General features: G+C 37.2%; 1 protein-coding gene and 2 long non-coding RNA genes across 19 annotated transcripts in view; 1 reads left to right on the top strand and 2 right to left on the bottom strand.

The window, feature by feature from the left end:
* The first annotated feature begins 571 nt into the window (after positions 1-571).
* Positions 572-2,643, top strand: LOC136247667 (uncharacterized). The gene is made up of 4 exons (XR_010697687.1): positions 572-760; positions 1,151-1,262; positions 1,321-2,132; positions 2,186-2,643. It is a non-coding gene; the product is annotated as an uncharacterized lncRNA (long non-coding RNA).
* Positions 2,644-19,068: 16,425 nt separating this feature from the next.
* Positions 19,069-19,836, bottom strand: LOC136247666 (uncharacterized). Its single transcript, XR_010697686.1, has 2 exons — positions 19,718-19,836; positions 19,069-19,311 (listed from the first exon to the last, which is right to left on the bottom strand). It is a non-coding gene; the product is annotated as an uncharacterized lncRNA (long non-coding RNA).
* The window catches only part of LOC136247656 (uncharacterized), a 49,639-nt gene continuing 48,453 nt past the window's right edge, over positions 19,829-21,014 (bottom strand). For all 17 annotated transcript variants that reach the window (XM_066039463.1, XM_066039460.1, XM_066039461.1 and 14 more), the window contains 2 exons: positions 20,193-20,443; positions 19,829-19,856 (listed from right to left, as the gene is read on the bottom strand). In XM_066039463.1, the coding sequence (XP_065895535.1) occupies positions 20,274-20,443 (170 nt within the window). In that variant the 3' untranslated portion in view covers positions 19,829-19,856; positions 20,193-20,273. The remainder of the gene's footprint in view (positions 19,857-20,192; positions 20,444-21,014) is intronic.

Below are 21,014 nucleotides of genomic sequence, written 5' to 3'. Positions count from 1 at the left end.
CTTTGTATTCCCTGCAAGAAGAAGTACCTGATGAGATGATCCAGGATTGGTGTTTGTTGTGAATGCAAGAAGAGCTCATCATGCTATGAACTATATTTCTAAAAGAATAGATCCACCATTAAGGAGAGAGAGCAACATCAACTGAAGCAAAAAAAATTCATAGGTGGCTAAACAAAGTTCTGGTATAAGTTGTATCAGATAGTCATTGTTGTAAAGTATTCTATTTTGGAAAGAGGGAATATGGCATTTTTCATAGATTGAAGAAAGATGAAGCATCGCAGCAATTTCAGAAAGAAGTGCACCATGGAAGAAGTGCACCAACTTAAGACATGGCCAAAGTGTTGGTAAAGTATGAAGTACAACCAACAGGAAGAGGCCAAGTATCGATCATACCACATTATGATACAGGACCATTTAAGGAGTAGTAATTTGACCATTTCAACCAGTGTGTTCTCTATGTTGTGCTTTCTGTTGTATGTACAATAACTTGTAATAAATTATTATATTGTGGTACAAGTGTTACATTACAAGAGACCCTATAACTTTTAACATATTGCTTAGTACAGTGGAACCTGTCTATAACGGTCACCTTAGGACCAGATATATCTGGCCTTTATATACAGGTGGCTGTTATAGAGAAAACCTGCATAAGGTGGTCAGCAGCATTTTAGTGGCTATGACCGTTTTAAATGAGTAATTATTAGTAAGAGGCTCGCGCCAACCGCAATACAGACTGAATATTTAGTACAGAAAGGGTAAGGTGAGTCTATGAATGTTGGTTATAGCTATTGAATACGCTTAAGCAATAAAGCCTGATTGATTATATAGTATTCATTGAAAGGCAGGAAGTATGATAATTGCGCATTAATTGAAACGGTGCCGTGGTACCAGGAAATTGGCTTAACAAGCCACCATAAAAGGTAGCGACCGCTATACGATGGAGAAGTTATGTATACAGTGATTCATAGGCAAATTGTTGGTTGGCCGTTATACGCGTTAGACAGGTGACCGCTTAATGCAGACCACAATGCATACATTTGTATGGGAAAATATTTGGGACCTCGTGACCATGGCCGTTATGCAGAGGTGACCGCTTAATCCAGGTGACCGTGACACAGGTTCCACTGTACATGCTTTTTATTCCCTTCAGGAAGAAGTACATGTTTATGATGACCTCGGAGTTGTAATTATTGTAAACACAAGAGGAGACCACTGTGTAATGTGATATATCACTGAAAGAATTGATCCACCATTAAGATGAGGTATATAACAAAATGAAACTGATATTTATGTTGAGTGGAATCCTTACTATTCTGATAGGAGCAACATCAATGGAATCCAAAAAAGAATTTTAAAGTGGCTGGAAAAAGTTCTGGACATAGTTATATCAGATAGCCAACGTTGTGAAATGTTTTATAATGGAAGAAAACAATATGGAAATCTTCACAGACTGAAGCAAGATGAATCAGCAACTTCCTTGGCAGAGAGTAGAACATGGACTAGGAACTTAGGAAATGACCAAAGTGATGGGAGAGTGTTTGAAGTCATACTACGAACACTCTCCCAAAGTGCAAAGTGCTAGAACGTTGTTTATCGATAATACATACCATGTTATGACAACGGACCATTTAAGGGATAGTAGCTAATTTGTATGACCATTTAAAACAGTGTATTGTTTGCATTGTGTATAGTGTGTAGTACATGTTTTTTATTCCCTTCAGGAAGAAGTACCTGGATTACTGTTTATTGTAAACACAAGAAGACCTCACCATGTCATGTGATACATTACTAGAACAGATCCACCATTAAGATGAGGTAACAAAATGAACTGTTATTTATGTTGAGTGGGATCTTTGAGGCCACAAGAAGTAGATGAATTCTTGGTGGAATTTCTTTACGGACATCAAGAAGATGGAGGAGAAACTTATATATTTCCTGTGATGCAATGTTCATTATGGTGATGAATTATATTACAAAAGACCCTATAACTTTATCATATTGCTTAGTACAAGTTGTTTATTCCCTTCAGGAAGAAGTAGTACTACGTACCTGATGACCCAGGATTAGTGTTTATTGCTACAACATGAGATACATGGATAGAAGATCTAGAACAGATCCACCATTATGAAGAGGTAACAAACTGAACTATTATTTATGTAGTGTGGAATCTTTACTATGTTGATAGGAGATACAACAAAGAAATCAAAATCAAGAATTTTAAAGTGGCTAGACAAAGTATTAGAACTAGTAGTACCAGAGAGTCAACGCTGTAAAGTATTTTATCATCAGAAAAGACAATATGGGATTTTCCAATGCTTAAAGAGAGAGGAAGTGAATCAATTCAAGGCAGCAATATGTGAAAGAACCATCACCTGGACAAGAAATCTAGAACATACAGAAAGTTCAGGAAACTTGTTTGTAGTCGAAGGAGCAGGAGTAGACAAGATTGTCAATTTGTCCAAGTTATAATGTAAGACCTTTTAAAGGATAGCAATTATACTATATCAGAGTGGCTGTAAGGCCATTGCATGGCTAGCTACCCCCTCCACCCCCCTAGACCTCCTCCATGGATCAGTCCCTGAATACATGTACTAGCTATAAATGTTTTACTCAAATTTCTAATGATAATCATCAATAACAACACTCTTTTGTTATTAACATTATTCGCATATTTTGTATCCCTGTATTGCATGATAGTCAGATTTCAACACTAGCTACCCAGTATATCTCCTTTTTCATGGCTTGAAGTCAGAGAAATCATTTAAGTCCTTGGCGAAAATTTTTGAAAGGACTGCAACATGGATAAAGACACAGCAAAAGTGCTGACAAAGTGTTTTCAATGGAACCAGGGGGAAGATTATTTGAACTGGCGTACTCTTTGTGCTGAGCTTCCTGCTGTACATATAATTAATAACTTGCAATAAATATTTGTTACATAACGTGATTTGGTGGTGGCAGATGCTGTTGAAATTTATGGACGATCTCAACAGCTGTTACGATTTCTCAATAGACTAATTCACCTGACACACACAATACGTTTGCTACTCAGCATGCTGACATCCAAACAACCAACATGTAGATTGTGGGAGATGAACTATCTCCAGCAGTATTTACAGTAGCCTCTGTTGATAATTTTGACATGCTACAAAGCTACACAGCTGTTAATTGTGGGAACCAACTCCATAGCTACCATGTTACTACAGTACAAATAGTTCTATGTTAGAAGTTTACCACAATAAAAAATGTGTGTGACTGCCGCCGTCCTTCCACCATAACCAGATTAACATGTTGCACCGCAAACCACAGATTCCCTATGCAGTCTCTAAATGTGCCTTTAAGAAATCACCAGGCAGTTCACCTCCTAACGTTGGCAAACTAGGACCAAAGAGACCACGTACAGTAGCAGTAAGACAGTTAACATCATCACTTGTTAAAGACACCACCAGTAGTGCCACACAGCTACAACATACCCAGACATTTGACTATGGAGGATTTTGAGGAGGGTAAAGAAGACTGCTGCTGATTAGCCATAAATCTTTTTTCTTACATTACATTGGAGTACGTGGCTCATCGCTGTCAGGATTTTAACTGCACCCTTAGTGATTTAAGATGCTTTTAGATAACAGTGATAGTGTGAAGATAGTCATCTCAGATTTGTTAAACTAGTGAACAATAATCCAGACAGTGATGAGACAATGTGAATAGTTACTGAAGATCTACTACCGTATGACAACAAATATTGGCGAAACTAATATTTGGCGATTTGCTATAAAATTGCAGATGGCGAAATTTTAATTTGGCGAAATGCTCTCACTGAAAAATTGGTGAATGGCATAAGTACTATACTGTACTGACTCGCTTTAAAGAATATTCGGGTTCTGCTTCCATACACGCCTACTGTACTCGAATATCTGTGCTCCAATTTCTTTCATAGCCACACCATTATTTGCTGTCTGTAGGCATACTCACCCATTTCTGTGCACGAATTCATGTCTGCAAGCTTGCGTGGAACCACGCCCACTAATCGACTACGAGTTCTAGTCTAGTCAGTAAGCCCATAGATAATATAGGTGAGGTATTATCTATGGTAAGTCACACCCATTTGCATGTGTGGAACCACACTAATTTGCCAGTTTCAGCAGTATCCACGAAGGTTTGTTGAAAACCTACTTCAACAACTGCTTGACCCAAGGTTTGAAAATAATATTGATGAAATTTAAATTTGGCGGTTTAGTGACGAATCACCAATTCACCAAATTTAGTTCACCGCCAAATTTAATTGATATACGGTATATAGAGAAGTTTAACATCAAGGAGCAGGATGGCTGGGTTGATCTAGTTGGTGATGGAAAAACATACCAGCACCTGATAAATATTATACAGCAGTACAGACTAGAAATTAATTGTTTTCCCAGGAGATTGACATACACTGAACAATTATCAGCCTGTAATAATGAAGGTGTACTATCATGAGGTTTGAGAGAACTAGCAGTGAGCTGTGGCTTTCAGAGTCCCTGGAGTCCTGTAGCAATTTTAAAAGAACACATTGTTTTTACTACAAGTGTGGGAAACGTTCTATAGGGAAATGCTACATACACATATCACTAATTCAGTACCTTATCGATAATGTAAAGTGTGTTTTTGTCACGTTGTATTTAGCAATTCATATCAGCAATTAAAAATATACGCTTGGCTAATCTCAAGGGGATGGCCCTGGTATTTTCTACCTTTCACCATGACACATATGAACGGATTATTAAGGTGTAGTTTGAGAGAACTAGCAGTGAGTTGTGGCTCCCAGAGTCCCTGTAGTCCTGTAGCAGTTTTACAACACATTGTGTTTTACTACCAAGTGTGGGAAACACACTACAGGGAAATGCTTCATACGTATATATATATATATATATATATATCACTAATTCAGATCCATCCTACCTCATTCATAATGTAAAGTGTGTTTTAACTACATCACTTGAAGAGTCTTGGTCAATACTACAGTTGATGGTACACACTGGAACACTATTACAAGAAACCGCATCCTGTTTCAAGGAATAAGTGTATTAAATGGCTGAGAACGACAAGGTTTGGCATCTGTGGGCTGATTTTCTGTTTATTAACTGTCACTGGTTTGTCACATAGTATTTTGCAATTTTTAGCAACAATTGGAATTTATGTCTGGCTAGCCTTAAGAGAATGGCCCTGCTATTTGCTGATGGATCATCTCCAGACATTTAACACAAATAAAACATTTCCCAACTCATCTATTACAGTGTTTGAAAGAAGGTAGGGTTACCGTGACCAATATAGGAAGAAAATTTCATGCAGTGGCTTTTGATGAAGCACACGAGATGTGTATAAATATATGAAAAGTGCTGTAACTCGGCCAAAATACCCTTACCAAAAAACATCATTAAACTGAAGGATCAAAGCACTCAAGAACTTCTCACATATACGAGAGATTCAAGGAATCAGTTTGTTATTCAACCATCAGTAATGGTACACCTCACACACAACACTGGGAAGAAAATATCCAGTAGTCTTGTGGGAAGCGGTAAGTTATGAAGTGTGGAGTAGGAGAACAAGAATTGTTGTCAATGTTTTCAGCAGCCAAATAGCTACTCCTGAGCAATCCGTAGATATGATGACTTTTCTCGAGATAGGAACAGTGGCTTAATGGCAATACATTAGCACTAAACTACTAGAATCACCCAGCCATACAAATGCTCTACTCTGGCGTCAAAAGCTGCTGACGATATCTTTTACTAAAACTAAAAAGAAGAAAATGACACTCAAAGAGCAAGAGGACAGACAAATCATTAAATGTTTGCGACACTGGCTGCAGTGGTACAATGATACGTTGTCATTTGATTATGGTGAGGAGCAATACCATATGTTATTAGTAGACAAAGATGGCTGTCCACACAAATCAAATAAAAGCAAATGGACAGAAAAGCTACAACTTCGTTACCAGTCAGCACAACCAGAGGTTATCGCAGTGTATAGTAGGGACCACAAAGGAGTAGGCGTGGCCCACAAAATAACATCACCATTAAAACAGCCTCAATTTTCCCAGACTATGATCAGGCAGTATTGGTTAAGTAAAACTAAGCCCAAACAAGCTTTCAGATCGACCCAAAACGCTTTCAACAAGTTGCTATGGAATTTTCTACTGACTACCTGACTGACTGACTGATGCCTTCAGACAAGCGTAACTCGATAACAGCTAAGGCTACGGACTTGATTTTTTCCCTGTTCAACATGGCTTCAGCACGAGGAGTGCCTTTTGGCATACCGCAGTACATACAATGCATTCTTCATGGACTAACCAATGTCCAACTTTGTGTCCCATTCATCTTTGCTGACAGCAAAGTGTCGATTTGGTGGTAGCATGTGATGGCTTCCCTTCGTAACAAATATCATCTGTATTTTTCATAGTGGCTACTTCGATTGCAGAGACGTTTATAAAACAGTTTTTGATTCATACTGCTGTGTAACGGGTTGAACATAGCCAACAACAAAGAGTAATGGATACTTCACTTTTCAGACGATAACTGATATAACTGGGATACACGGCACCAACCCTTTCTTTCGGTATGCGTGGGTTGTAGAGATGCTTTTCAAACAGCTCTTGATTCGTACTGCTGTCTAACGGGTCGAACGTAGCTGACAACAAAGTGTAATGGATATTTTACTTTTCAGACAATATAGCTGGGGCGTGTGGCGCCATTTCAAATGCAGTATGCGTCACCAATCATAATAGCATAATTTACAAAAATAGTTAACAAGCAAGTATTTCAAAAAATTTGGAATTTATAGAGTAGGGACCGTAGCACATCAATAAAAAGTACTGAAACAATTTGGAGTAGTCCATGATATTAAATCACTGTAAAACGAGTGTTATATCCCTACTGTGCATTTCCATTATGGTATCTTGAGCACAGTAGGGATATAACACTTCTCATTGTTTTACTGTGATTTAATATTGTGCACTACTCCAGCTTGTTTCAGTACCTTTTATCGATGTGCTATGGTCCCTACTCTAGTTATAAATTCCAATTTTTTTTGAAATATTGCTAGTCATTACCATGGCTACCTCAAGCAGTCATTATCGATGTGACGTTCATACTAAGCCAATGAGGAGAACAACAACTATGGCTGATTACAGCAAGTTTTTGTACAATCAACATGTTCTGGAATACATCAAAATGGGTAATGTTGAAGTCCACCTAGTATTTGATATCCCAACAGTAAACAAGTTTAATCCAAACAGTTTGAACAGGTCAGGCACCATAACAACATCATCACATGATCCTTTAACATTAATTCTCATATTCCTCAAGGGTGGCTAGAGTTCTTGGAATGTTCAACTTGTAAAAGAGCAATAGTGGAATTAATTGGATTATATTTCTTACAGATGGTCCAACACTAATTAGTACATAACCAACAACAGCTCATAACAGGTGGGTGTTTTCTGATGAATTTGATTGGCTAATATCTTCTAGTCTGCTAACAGAGAAAGTACCACCTTATACCACCAATGCCTTATAGAATTTGGCAAGACTAGTGCAACAAGGATCCTCATATGCTCACCAGACACAGATGTCTACAACATTGGGTGAAGTATACCTGAGAACAACTTACAGCTCAATGTCCACCATGAAGTAGACAAAAAATATCTGATTCTTAATGATATTGGATTTTTATTATTTGTACATTATATGAAGGAACCTGTTACTTAAAAAATCACATATGTAGCCACATTCATAACCAAATATGGACACACAACACCTTAACAGTTATATAATTCAGTGGATGATATCCTGCCAGTATCAGAAAGACACAAAATTTGGGTACAAAAACATAAGAGAAGCAGTTAGTAATAGGATTATAAGTGAGGAAGACTGTGTCCCAATCTATATGTCTTTATGGTGACACTGGCTGAGGTCCAGTTGGGTCCATCAGATGTGGTAAAATTCAATCCACCATGAAGTTTACTCTTCCCTGCTACCACCAGAACAGAGTGGATGGATCAAAGATGGGGACCACTATGATATTCAGTGGCAGGCTACTGAGGTCTTCAAAGACTGCAAGGATATCTGTCCTAACAAACTGTTAGTCAGCTGGACATGAGCCTAAGATGGTCGGACATTGCAAGGAATGGAAGGGATATATCTTGGTTAGATACTTAGATTGGCAAATATGATTATCTAAATTACATTTAAATGCATGATGTTTTTTACTTCAAATATGTGTACAAGCAGAAGTAGCACATGAGCAGAGGACTGAGAGGAGTGAAGACACTGCTATAGACCTAATGCATACACCATAATGATCGTCCCTTCCAACTAATAGTTACACACACAAATGGAATAATGGTACAAACATACAGACTAACAGACTTATCATTATTGCTTGCATACAACATACAGCGTAATATGACAACCAACTAGAAAAACGAAGTAATGATTAGATGATTACTGGGGATATAGACATACAGCCTAGCTAGCCCTGGCAATGTGATTTATCCAGCCCTTCAAATAACAACAACATGTTACTTCTCAGTCATCTGAGGTTGTGGGTACAGCATTCCAAAGCTCTGCAGCTAAGTCACTGTCTTATAAATATGATTTGTAAATATTTACCTTTGTCAAAGTAGCTAGTTAATTAGTTAAGTGTGTTTTGAAAATCGCAGTATTAGTTTAATTGCTAATTGTGGTAACAAAATTGTTTGACTGCTCTATTAGAGTATTTTGATCATTTTGTGGAATAATCCAGCAACACTATACCATTCAAGCAGTACAAATAATAATGTTTTGGTGAGATTTAGTTAGATAATGAGCTAATATTAGCAATGTTCTATTGATCATTTTCATCCCTCTTTCCATTCCTGTCTAGTGATGTGCAATATATAGAAAAAATATCGATTTTGCGATAATTTTGTTGATATCGTTGTCGTATCAATTTTTGATACTGCCACTTTAAAAGCTTGTCTACCAGTTTTCTAGGCTTATTATTAGTTTTATGCAATAGTTTATATGTAAATTGTATTTGAAGCATATTTATAAATATCGCCACCCACGCAATTACACCATCCACACTATTAAAAATTATCGAAAATCGTATTGAAATTTCGATATTTACCCCAATATCGTATCGAAATAAAAATCTTGATATTGCATACCACTAACTATTCCTGTCCATGATCAGACAATCATTGTACGACTTAAATTTGGTTGCTAGGACAAATTCCTTGTATGCTCAGTAAATGTCAGTTGACCCACCATCATAATCTCCTCTGACTGAGTTTATGGAAAGGATAAAGAGAACATCTCCTCTTTAACTAAAGGCTGTAGCTGCAAGATAGGACAAATAACTGTGGGTGAAAACGAAGGTCTATTCATTGTGGACCAAGTTGTGTATGTGAAGGATGTACTAACTTACCAGTGACATAGCCACAGCATCAAGATGTTAGACAGCAGCAGCAGTGACAATGATGATGATGATGATGATATAACAATAGCAGCGACAGAAGTAGTTTATATTTGATCCAACACCTGTTTTATAACAATACAAGTATACCTTTCTATAATGGTTGCTGTATTATCTACTGTACTGTATATTGTGTAATACTCCACTGAACAAACTACTATTAGAATCACTATTATTGTAACTCTCAACATCAGAAGAGAATACAACAGCTTATTTATACTAACAGTCACAAAGGTTAAGGGTACAATGTCAGGCTGGAAATAACAGGTTTACAATAACAGGTACAAGTTTGTTACAACACATTTAAATTCAGGCTATTACACTATGTACAACAAAGTACTCTACTATACAGGTAGCCTCATACAGATAATGTTAAGCTCTCCGGCTTAAGCTTGGTACAGGTTCTACCTCCTACTTTCATCCTCCAACACTAGCTGGTAATGTATATACACATGACTGAGCATGTGTATGTTACACGTGTAACGCTACATTAAAGCGAGCACATCAAAGCACACAGGCACTTTAGTGATCGTACAAAATTATTTGGAGCAGTGTAAAATTTTAATATTAACACCATAATTAGATAGATAGATTATCAATTTTTGTCAAGACATGGGTACACAGAAGGCCTGCAAATGTGTTCCCCACACACATAAAGACAACATAAACACAGGGTTACCCACACAGTTGTAAAATACAAAACAGAACAGTGAAAAGTACAACTAAAAGTTACAGTAAAAGAAAGCGACGAAGAGCAGACGTAAGTGCAGCCCGATTTGGCAGCTGTAAAATGTGAATGCCGGGAATAGTGTTACAAAGAAAAGCAAAAGAAAAGTATCGATAGCTTACACAATAAACTATCGGTACGACAAATAAAACTTACTGTCCCTGTTACCTTCTGTCCTGTCTGAAGAAAAGGATTGTTTGGTGTTCGCGCCCTCCCGTACAATCTGATTTCACAAGTTTCCAGAAATACGTTGTTGCGCGATAGTCATAGTAAAAAACTATACGTAAACCATAAGTGAACACAAAGAAATACATTAAGACACCTGTTAAAACTCACCCTACTTTGTTGACTTGTGTTCGATGGTTCGAGCATATGGGTCGAGCTCGTGTTCCATGCACAGACATCCAACGGATCACGTGGTCACTCTTTTAAACCACAATTGACGTTGTATGCTGTACTATACTGGAAACTCAGAGCCGGAAACTTTACTTTTATGCGCACTTGCGCCACGTGCACCGAAAAGTCAGTGGTGTTGCTGGGACTGCTGTACAGGGCCGCCCACAGGGGGGGGGGGGGGGGAGCAACTGGAGAATTTTGCCCCGGACCCCAGCCTGAAAGGGGCCCCAGGAGGCCCCATGAAAGGCCCCCTGAATACCTGTTTAAAAGATCGATAAACTCTTAATAGAGCAGTCAGATCTAAATACTCTAATAGAGCAGTCACAGTACTCTTCAGAGGAGCAATGTAGCAAGCTTATAGATAAGGAGATATGGTTGGTGATGGGTAGTTATTGTCATTGCCAGCAGGTTGTGACCTTTTTTTTTTTTTTTGGTCTTCACCTTACAACTTGCCGGTCAAGGGCCCCACTATAACTCTTTGCCCTGGGCCCCTTAATTTCTCTGGACGGCCCTGCTGCTGTAGCTACTAAGCTCAGATGTAAACACGTGGTTGTAACTGGTGATTAATGACGAAAATATCAAGGTGGGATTTCACGCACACAGTACCTGAATCATTGTACCAATCAGAGCAGCAGTCACCGCTACTTATTCTCTTTGTACTTTGTTACATTGTAAGTACATAAGTATAATCCCTGGAGGCTAGACACTGACAACACACTATCATGATCTTCGTAGCTGGTATAGGCTGCTGTATTTTGACACACTCAGTACATATATAGCGCAGGGTTTAAGTAATACCACCCCTTTTGTGTGAGAGTCCGAGGACACCAAAATAGTAAATGGTGTACTGTAATGTTACTCGTGTTCTCCAAACCTCATTGCATTGAGACATGCACCATCAACATCAACAGACATCCGTATCAAGGAGTTTGCAGACATTTGCTATACTTTTGTTCATGGCTAAAATGCCATCTGGAACAGGCATGTCCAATACGTATACATTTCAATTGAAAAACCATTTCAATACTGTGTACTACCTACCTTGAGTCTGTTTAGTAACTTTCCAGGTGTGATACATTTGGGGCAACTCTCTGTAAGTACAATGATGCCAAAACAGGTTAAATTCACAGAAATTTTGATGCGTCAAAATGGACTATACCGACCCGGTGCAGCAAATTTCCCCATGCATTTTGTATAGGGAATTTCGGGGGCATATAATAGAAGGTGTAACAACCTGCAACACATGATAGATACATCAGATTCCAAACCAGATCTGGAAAGAGCAGTGAATAGCGATTAAGATGAGCTATAGAAGCAGGAAATCAGGAAAATTAAGTGCATCATTTTAAGGTTAAAAGTCACTTTTTCTATGGCGAATTGAATGGCAGATATTTGGGAGAGAACACTCTAAGCTATCAAAAAATAATGCCTATGCAATATAGCAGACTTCTTCATGTGTATCACTTCTTGTTGATTTTTAAATTTCTTGAACTTATAGTGTTTGCCAAGTGTGTTCATCTAGAATATATAGACCAAGTGCGATGTTGAGAGTAGTCTGGTGAAAAGCTGCTACACCTTCCGATTTAATGTTGTTTTTAAAAAAAATCGAGGGCAATGCACAAAAAGTATTGAGCGACAAGTGTTCTAATACCTTAAGTAGAATATCTCACCATTTATGTTGTGGACTTGTACCTATAATAACTTACTTCATGGTAACAATACTCTATATTTCAGTACCATTCCTTCACATTAAAGTTTTACAGCAGATTTCTCTCTTGTGTTCGAAACTTTGTATTCCATATTGTGGACTTGCCTTTACTTTCATAGCCTGGCACATGTACAGTACAGGCTACAAAACATTCAAACGCAAGAGAAATCTGCTGTATTAAATTTTGTGCTGGATTATGGAGTGTAGTGGTGTCACATTACAGGAATTTGAATGCTTTACAGTGTCATGAATATTATACTTTCCCACGAAAATGTGGAGACCATGCAATTTTCTCTTAAATTAAAAATCTAATTTAGTTCCCTTTTAAACACAGGTTAGTCAAATCACTGTTCCATACTCTAACATGATTTAAACCTTAATTTACGACTGTCAGAATTAGTTATAAACTATGAGTGTACTATATGTTTCATTAATATGTGTATAGTTAGTACCTTTTTTACTGATGAGAACTCTTCCTAGTACTAAAGGAATGCATTATAGTTTAGAAACTATGTAACACCAGATGATGATGTGTGATGAGGTTCAGAAATAGAACCACCCAAACATGTCACTGCCAAGGTGTGCTATCTTTATATCTAATTAATGAGCCCTTTTTAATGAAACCACCTCATTACAGTGACCATGTTAAACATAGCTAAGGTGTACTTCATGACCTCATTAATAAGACCACCTCATAGTGACCATGTCAAGTAGGTCCATCTTCTGCTATTCTATAACAGGGAGACACCGTTTTAACAAAGCTGTGAACAACAACCAACCTCAATAAGCTCAAGAGAGTCTACTGGGTAAATTACTTCTTTTATAGTTCTCCTTTTTGTTACCTCTTGATTACCCATTGTTTCACTGTTTGTTATTTTTCAAAGGCTTCTACATCTGGTCACCTGATTTTATTTCACAACATAAAATTTTATGGGGATTAGCAAACCTATACATTTTTGGAAAGCTTAAAGCACGAGGAATCTAACAATCAATATTTACATTTGCACAGATTTCTGCTAGGTCAAAGTGGTAGCTAATAAAGTAAGAAATTCCTGGTATATCAATTTTAATTTAACATAAAAGTTCATAAATGTACTCAATGGAATCTCTGGTGACATTTTTCACATCCCTATTCATTAGAGGTGATAGTTAATCAAGAATGATTAGAAATATTTACAAACAGCACAGAAGAGCATCCATTATGCTGCAATAACTCAGGAATAATTTTTAGCAAAAAGAACTGAGGGATTAAATGAATAAGATCTATGTTTAACTGGTGCAAAGTATATGTTTGTATTCCACTGAAACAGTTCAAGCCTAAAAACGGCACAGAAGATCGAGTTACTCTAATAGAGCAGTCACATATTCCAATAAAGCAGTCAACTTTGAGTCCATATTTCTAATGTAGCAGTCACTTTTGTGAAGATCTTAGCTAGTGTGCTTATGTTAGGCTTAATTTTCAGAAGAACAGTTAATACTAGGTTTGAAAGAATAATTGTAAATTGCATAAAATATTCTCATTTAAAAGGTAACTTTGAAAATTAGCAATTGGCAACTATGATTTAAATTCACCCTGACTATATAGGCACTTTTGTACCAGTTGTTGGCATGCATTGACACAGTCAAAGATAATTTTGCTCAAAATTTATGGACCTACATAATTATTATTAGAAAGCTGAGAACATGGAGATCAGTGAAAATCATACATTTATACAGATACCTACATGTTAGTCAATTAGCAGTTTGAAAATATCAGTCCATGTGGTGCAAATTTCTCCATATGTCAGCCTCTTATTTGCAACAAACACTACTTCTATGTTCTCACACCCATATAGAATACAGCCTCTAAAGTGCTAAGAAACTTAATCTGGCAGACAGTTATTGCATGAAACAAAGTGAATTATTAACATTGAGATGTAGGGCTAATATTGCTATGTATAAAGACATCACTGCTATATATCTACATACATATACGTATTATGTATTAATATCTAATACAGATAATTCGAAGATGTGAGCCTAACAATCATCAGTACTGTTATACTGTTGTCATTTTTGATGCATTATACAGTGTGATATAGCGATCATGCAGGAGCTTTCCAGTTCAAAGTATCACCCTAAAACCAGTCTCAATTTCCCTTCATGACAGCTTAGCAGCATTGGTTAGGCACAGCCAAGTTCAAAAATGTCTTCACACTAACCCCAAACTCTTTCTATAGCATTTAAAAAATTTTCTATTTAACAGAATTTTACACTGACTGACAGCCAAATATAACTTGACATGCGGACTTGATTTTGCCAGTTACAGACATACAATACATGTATCATGGGCTTGTCTTTGTCTGCTTTGTGTTCTAGTTCTCTTTGCTGACAATGCAAGGTGCCAGTTTACACTATATAGCATGATATCAGGGCCGCCCAGAGAAATTAAGGGGCCCAGGGCAAAGAGTTAAAGTGGGGCCCTTCACCCAAGTTGTAAGGTGAAGACCAAAAAAAAAAAAAAAAAAAAGTCACAACCTGCTGGCAATGACAATAACTACCCATTACCAACCATATCTCCTTATCTATAAGCTTGCTACACTGCTCCTCTGAAGAATACTGTGACTCCTCTATTAGAGTATTTAGATCTGACTGTTCTATTAGAATATATCGATCTTTTAAACAGGTATTCAGGGGGGCCTCCTGGGGCCCCTTTCAGGCTGGGGCCCGGGGAAAAATGCCCCAGTTGCCCCCCCTGCCTGTGGGCGGCCCTGCATGATATGGCCTAACTGTGGCAGTGTATAAGCTTATTGCCAGTATTTTCCATAGCAATATGATTAATAGTCAAGACACTTCTCATGCTGTTCTTCATTTGCAACGCTGTGTAATGAAAAAAGCGTAGTTGAATATGAAGTGTAATGGCTACCTCCATTTTTGCTTCATAATTGATAGTTGGGGCATGTGACCAGACATATAATTATTTTGTCAGGTTCTCTTCTTCCTTTTGATATAATATATGCACAGGTTCACCAGTCATAATTATACAGTCTTACGTTTAATCCCAGTCTCAGTAGTAAAAAAGAGAGGTTGCCTATATGCTGCAGTGAACCTAAGTCAGTCATGGTTACAGACTGAATGAAGTATAGGGATTAAATGTCCACTAGTTTATATGCAGATGTATAGGGTCACCTCTCTTCTTTCACTACTTCTTATATAGCAATTCCCTACTTTTTGATCTCAAATCCAACTTCAAATTTTCATATTTCCTTCTACTTGTATGTTTAAATTTTCATCTGTACCACACAGCTAAATTGTTGCAATAGCACTAGCATTTTAGCATGAAGCAATTACTTGTAAGCCTGTCATTAAATACATGTTAGCTTAGTTCTCACTGACACAACAAGCCAATTTCAATAATCTCTTAAACTGCCCACGCTCACTTGCGCACATCACGAGATACATTTCATTCCACCACTACAGGGCTGTAGCCAGACTTTAGGTTATTAGATTAAAAAAGTGGACTTTTCGTGTGGTGTACATCAGGGGTGATCAGCTAGGGGTCTGAGGGCGTGCCCTCTCAAAATGATAAATGCTTTTGAAGTATATGTCAAAAGGCTGAATTTGGTGACAGTTCAGCCACTATTAATAATACCAGAATATTGGGCTATAAATTGTAAATCTTTTTACTGAAGTCAGGGGGTTATCTTACCACTGTAAATTTACCTGTAGACATTGCAAACGAATTCTTCAAGGCACATCATGTGCATGTGTCACCTTCTATTCTAATCTGAGGTTACTACTTCAATAGTAATGCATGTTGTCAATGTTTCCATTCATCTAATAACAATTATTAGTATGTATCTCTGTCAAAAAATTAGGCCTGCACCCATGTAATATATGTCGGCATAAGTTTGAGAATATGGGTCTGCACCAATTTTGTGAGAATAATTCCGGAATGATAGGATGGGCCCCCATAATTGACTAATAATGCCAGGCAGTTTATTGCCATATCAGACTATTTTCATTGATATTTAATAGTCTAGCTGGTTGCTGTATTAGAGTATTTCATTTCAATGTGACTGCTTTGTTAGAGTAAATAATATTCGGCGTCTGTTCTATTAGATTATCTCAATCTTTTACCTCAAAATTCTAGCATAATTCCTGATTCCCACAAATACCTATTATGCCCAAAATTATGCTGGCATAATCGCTGCATCCCTATTCACTGTAAAAACAATTTTCCTATGTAAAATTACACGAAATTTTTTGTTCAATTCTAAATTATATCCAAAGCATTAAGTGTGCCATACATGTGTGTGGCTTACTTCCAGCTTTAGCTGATTATAGCTATAATGGTTTGCTTTTACAAGTTGCTAAATTCTTTTAAACTTACATTATTAGCTATCATGATCATATTGAAACTGAGCTTAACTGTTGCCTAACTACATACTTGATAACAATTCTAGAACAAAGTTGCAACTTTTATCATCTTAAACACTTGCTATGTTACTAGACTAAACAAAGTAATAATTATTATTATACACTCAAACTTTAGTATATAACAATAATGTAATGCAGCTGTTTTGTATTGCTAAGCCTACTATAACTCCTTGTCAACAAATTAATCCTAGACCACCACTAGCATGACATTTTATATGGTCATGCTCTACCTCCCAGAAACTGACAGTACCACCTATTATAAGTAAAGAGCCCTCACTGACCACACCTTGCCAAGTTATCCATATGGGATCATGGAATGGGTTCCTGCAGACCTTTTTGAGTACAAAGGGTTCCAACTATTTGCTTGTTGAAGATTACTACTCTAGATTAGATAGCACACTTGAAAACTTTTTTTGCAAAATTTTAACTTTAGTTACAGATATGTCATCATAATAAGCTGGAATGTTATGCCAGCACATTAGGTGGATATTTCAAACAATAGAGCTTAATTCCATGATTGACCATGAAAAACAGCTTGCAGATCACTCACTACACTGTTAAAATGAAGAGTAATCACCACTCTAAAGACTTCCCAGTGTAAGGAGGATTTAAAATCCTTGGAGAGTTACCAACACTCTGAAGAGAATAACCATTACTCTGAAGAGTAAGTGACACCACCTTCAGAACACATGTTACTCTTTTAGAGTAATGGTTACTCTCCAGGGGTGTTAAATCCTCCTTATTATGGGAACTCTTTAAGAGTTGTGGTTTACTCTTCATTTTAACAGCGTAGAACAGTCACTTTGTAGTGAAATACTCTAATAAAGCATTTATGGATTAAGGAACACTGAAGAGCATAATATATAGGTGAAAATTTTGGGAAACTATAGAAAAGAATTTTGGACAAAATTTTGAACATATTTCCCTCAAGCCTTAATTAACTTGATTATACCACTTAATCTTTAACATAATTGTGTCTTGTGCCATTTTTGACTATTATACCTCTTTCATATGGTCACTTTAAACCAGGTTGAACCCACATTCAACCCGGGTTAACGTGTTCATATGACCACTATAACCAGGTTGAACCCGGGTTGAACCCAGGAGTCATAACCGAGTTCAACCCTACAAAGCAGTAGGGTTGAACTCGGGTTTAACTCAGTTTATGGCTTCAAAAGCGAGTTGCGTTTTTAATGAATACATTAAATGCACAGAAGACAATTATCACTCAATGAATACCATCATGTGATGATTGCTTGTGAACAGAAACTGGGTTGAACCTGGTGGGTTACTCAACCTGGGTTGAACCCACTTTTGGGTGGCCATATGAAAAGGGTGTTAGTGTATTAGGCCAACATGTAAATTGCTTGTTTCCCATCCTATAGTCAGGCAAAAAATACCATGCAGGTGAGTCGGTTATTATATTGTCAAAATCTATTATTTAATATCAAGGATATTAAAGGGAGCCCATTAACTCCTAATTGCCTTTTCTCTTAGATTTAGCAGAGATGCAAGATTTGTTGTGATTTCACTGGGATTCATCAAGATTCAAAGTGTTGCAGCTAGACCCCTGATTTTCTCTGAGCAATCAGTCTCAAAGGCTTTTATAGCTAGAGTTTGCTGGCTGGGTGTATCATGCTTGTGGTTATAACACTAATTTAGCCATCCACTGCAACAGTACGAATTTCCATATGTTCCACACATGTTAATTACAGATTGTGGGATTTCGTTGAATGTATCTCATTCACCAATGGCTACTTACAATTGAATAGATCCATTGGCCATTGCTTGTAATCCGGCCCAAGGTTCAACCTATGTAGTTATCCATGCATTTTGACACTAAACATCAGAAACTCACTACCTTTCCAATAATGCACCACAGGCTCACACTAGCAAGTTACTTATAATTAAAAGTAATTAGATCACTTGACTATCAAATACAATAATAAATTTGCATGCGGCTCTAAAATTACCATGCAGATGGGTGACAGGAAACAAGGAATCTACAATTGGTGGCCTATGTTCCTGCAAATGATCATGCATGGTTCAAAAGGGAATACATAATTACACTTACAACTCTTCAGAAGCCCAGCAACAAAGAAATGTAACTGTGTAGTTTAATTGGGTTATTGTATAGGCTAGGGCTATCATCACACTCATTGATACCTACACAAAACTGAATTGTACATTCAATATCATACTGTCATTAACACAACAGTAGGTTGCAATCATTACTATATGAGCACCATGATCAACAAAACCTACAGATCACCTAAGCAATACATAGACGATCAACAAAATCAATACCACGATCAACAATATTTACAGATCAATGTAAGCAATATCATAATAAACAAAATCAATATCAACACAATCAACATAATACACAGATCAATATAAGTGATATAGTGGTAGTCCAATATAATAATTATTTGATATACATTATAGCAGTAGTAGTCAATGGATTAGTGTGGTCATGTAAGTGATGTAGCCGGCTGTGTAGGCATATCATGTCCATTTTGTGCCCCTCCCACCTGATGATAGTGGCTTTCGTTTACTGGTACTAGGTGCACTAAAATATAAAGATATAATTATTATGAATTAGTGAAATACACAATAAATATACTGGTGTTGTATCAGCTATACAGTGCTCCCTCAGTTATCTGACTACTTTGGGACCAAGATGTGTTCAGATAACCAAAGCCCATTCATTTATATACTGAGTCCTGTTCAAATACCCAAGTGCTCGGATACTTGAGGGTGCATTGTAATACCAAATTAGGAGACAGTGAAATCAAAGAAATAAAAGTAGTGAAACAAGGGAGGTCACCTACACCTGAAGATATACTAGTGGACATCAAATCCATCATCCTTGATACACAGCACTACCATACTGTATGATAGCTACTTGATGATAAAAATCAAAGGGGATTTCCTAACGTAACTGTTCTGTACATCTTATAGCTTTGTATCTATACCTTCTAGAAGAGACTTTGTCATCCTTGGGTTTAGTTTTCCTCAATTCTGATGGAGAACTTCTAGGAGAAGATGTTAAACCTTTTGTATCGAGTGATGGCTGGGACTTTGTCTCTGATGTCTTGGTTCCTCTAGTAGAGCCTACACAATGTATATAAGATGTACAATAATACCATATAAGGGTGTCAGAATAAAAGTGATAAGGCTTAGTCCAGCCAATTTTAAGTGTTCAGATAAATGAAACTGCTTTAATACAAAATACAGTTGAAATACTCTAATAGAACATACACTTGTACTCAAAATACTCCAACAGAAAAGAAATTTCTAATTTTGGATAAACGAGGGTACAGATAAACGATGCTCAGATAACTGATGAGTGTCTACCATATTTTCACACCACAACGTCAACACTTTTGACAATTAATAATAAAATTGCTAGACACAATTATTTACAGAACACTACTACAAAGTACAAACCATGAAATGTCTCCCTCTTCTGTAATCCAGGACTACCTGACACAGGTGTGACAATCTTTGGTATAGTAACAGCCTTCTTGATCACAGCAGGACTAGTACCACCACTACCACTGGAACCTCCAGCACTAGTAGAGGGGCCGGTGGTACTAGGTGATGGCAGGGTTGTGGTGAGGGAGTTGGATAGACCACTAGCTGGTGGAGACATTGCTCGTATGGTGGAGTGTTTGCCGATGAAGTCATCCTCAATGGAGCTGTGTATAGATAGTGAATTTCAGTGTAAACGTGATCCTCTATCGTATGCATAAATAGTACAGACACAGATTTTTTTATTGTGGTACTTAATTTTTGTGGCACATAATTTCACAGTTAGTAAAGCTACCATGAAATTTTAGCATGTGACAATTTATGAAAGTCTACACGAGCAGGAAGAAATAACTAGAATGTTTAGTGTTCACATCTACTAGTACAAGGATGTTTGGCCTTCTTAGTATCAGTCACTTTGATAATCACCTCTCGTCTTTACTACCTTGTCATCATTCTCAGTTTACAGACAGTAATTTTTGTAAGTGGGTGTGGCTCCATGCATACCTATAAACTTCCAACTCACCTTACTGCAAGTTAATGATAACTTAGCATGGCTCCAAATGTGCTTACAAACAGTATCACACATCCCAATATTAAAGTGGGCGTGGCTCATGAAAGATGCTGGTCTATTAAAAGGCTAGACTATGCCTCACACAGGGAGTGCCGCTACTGCTCATTCAGATGCCTTAGCAGTTGGTACGACACTTGAAATACAATAATCCAGACCCTTCATAGCCA

The sequence above is a fragment of the Dysidea avara genome, chromosome 2, assembly GCF_963678975.1.
Source record: "Dysidea avara chromosome 2, odDysAvar1.4, whole genome shotgun sequence".
NCBI lineage: Eukaryota > Metazoa > Porifera > Demospongiae > Dictyoceratida > Dysideidae > Dysidea > Dysidea avara.
This window is presented reverse-complemented; position numbering and strand designations above follow the sequence as displayed.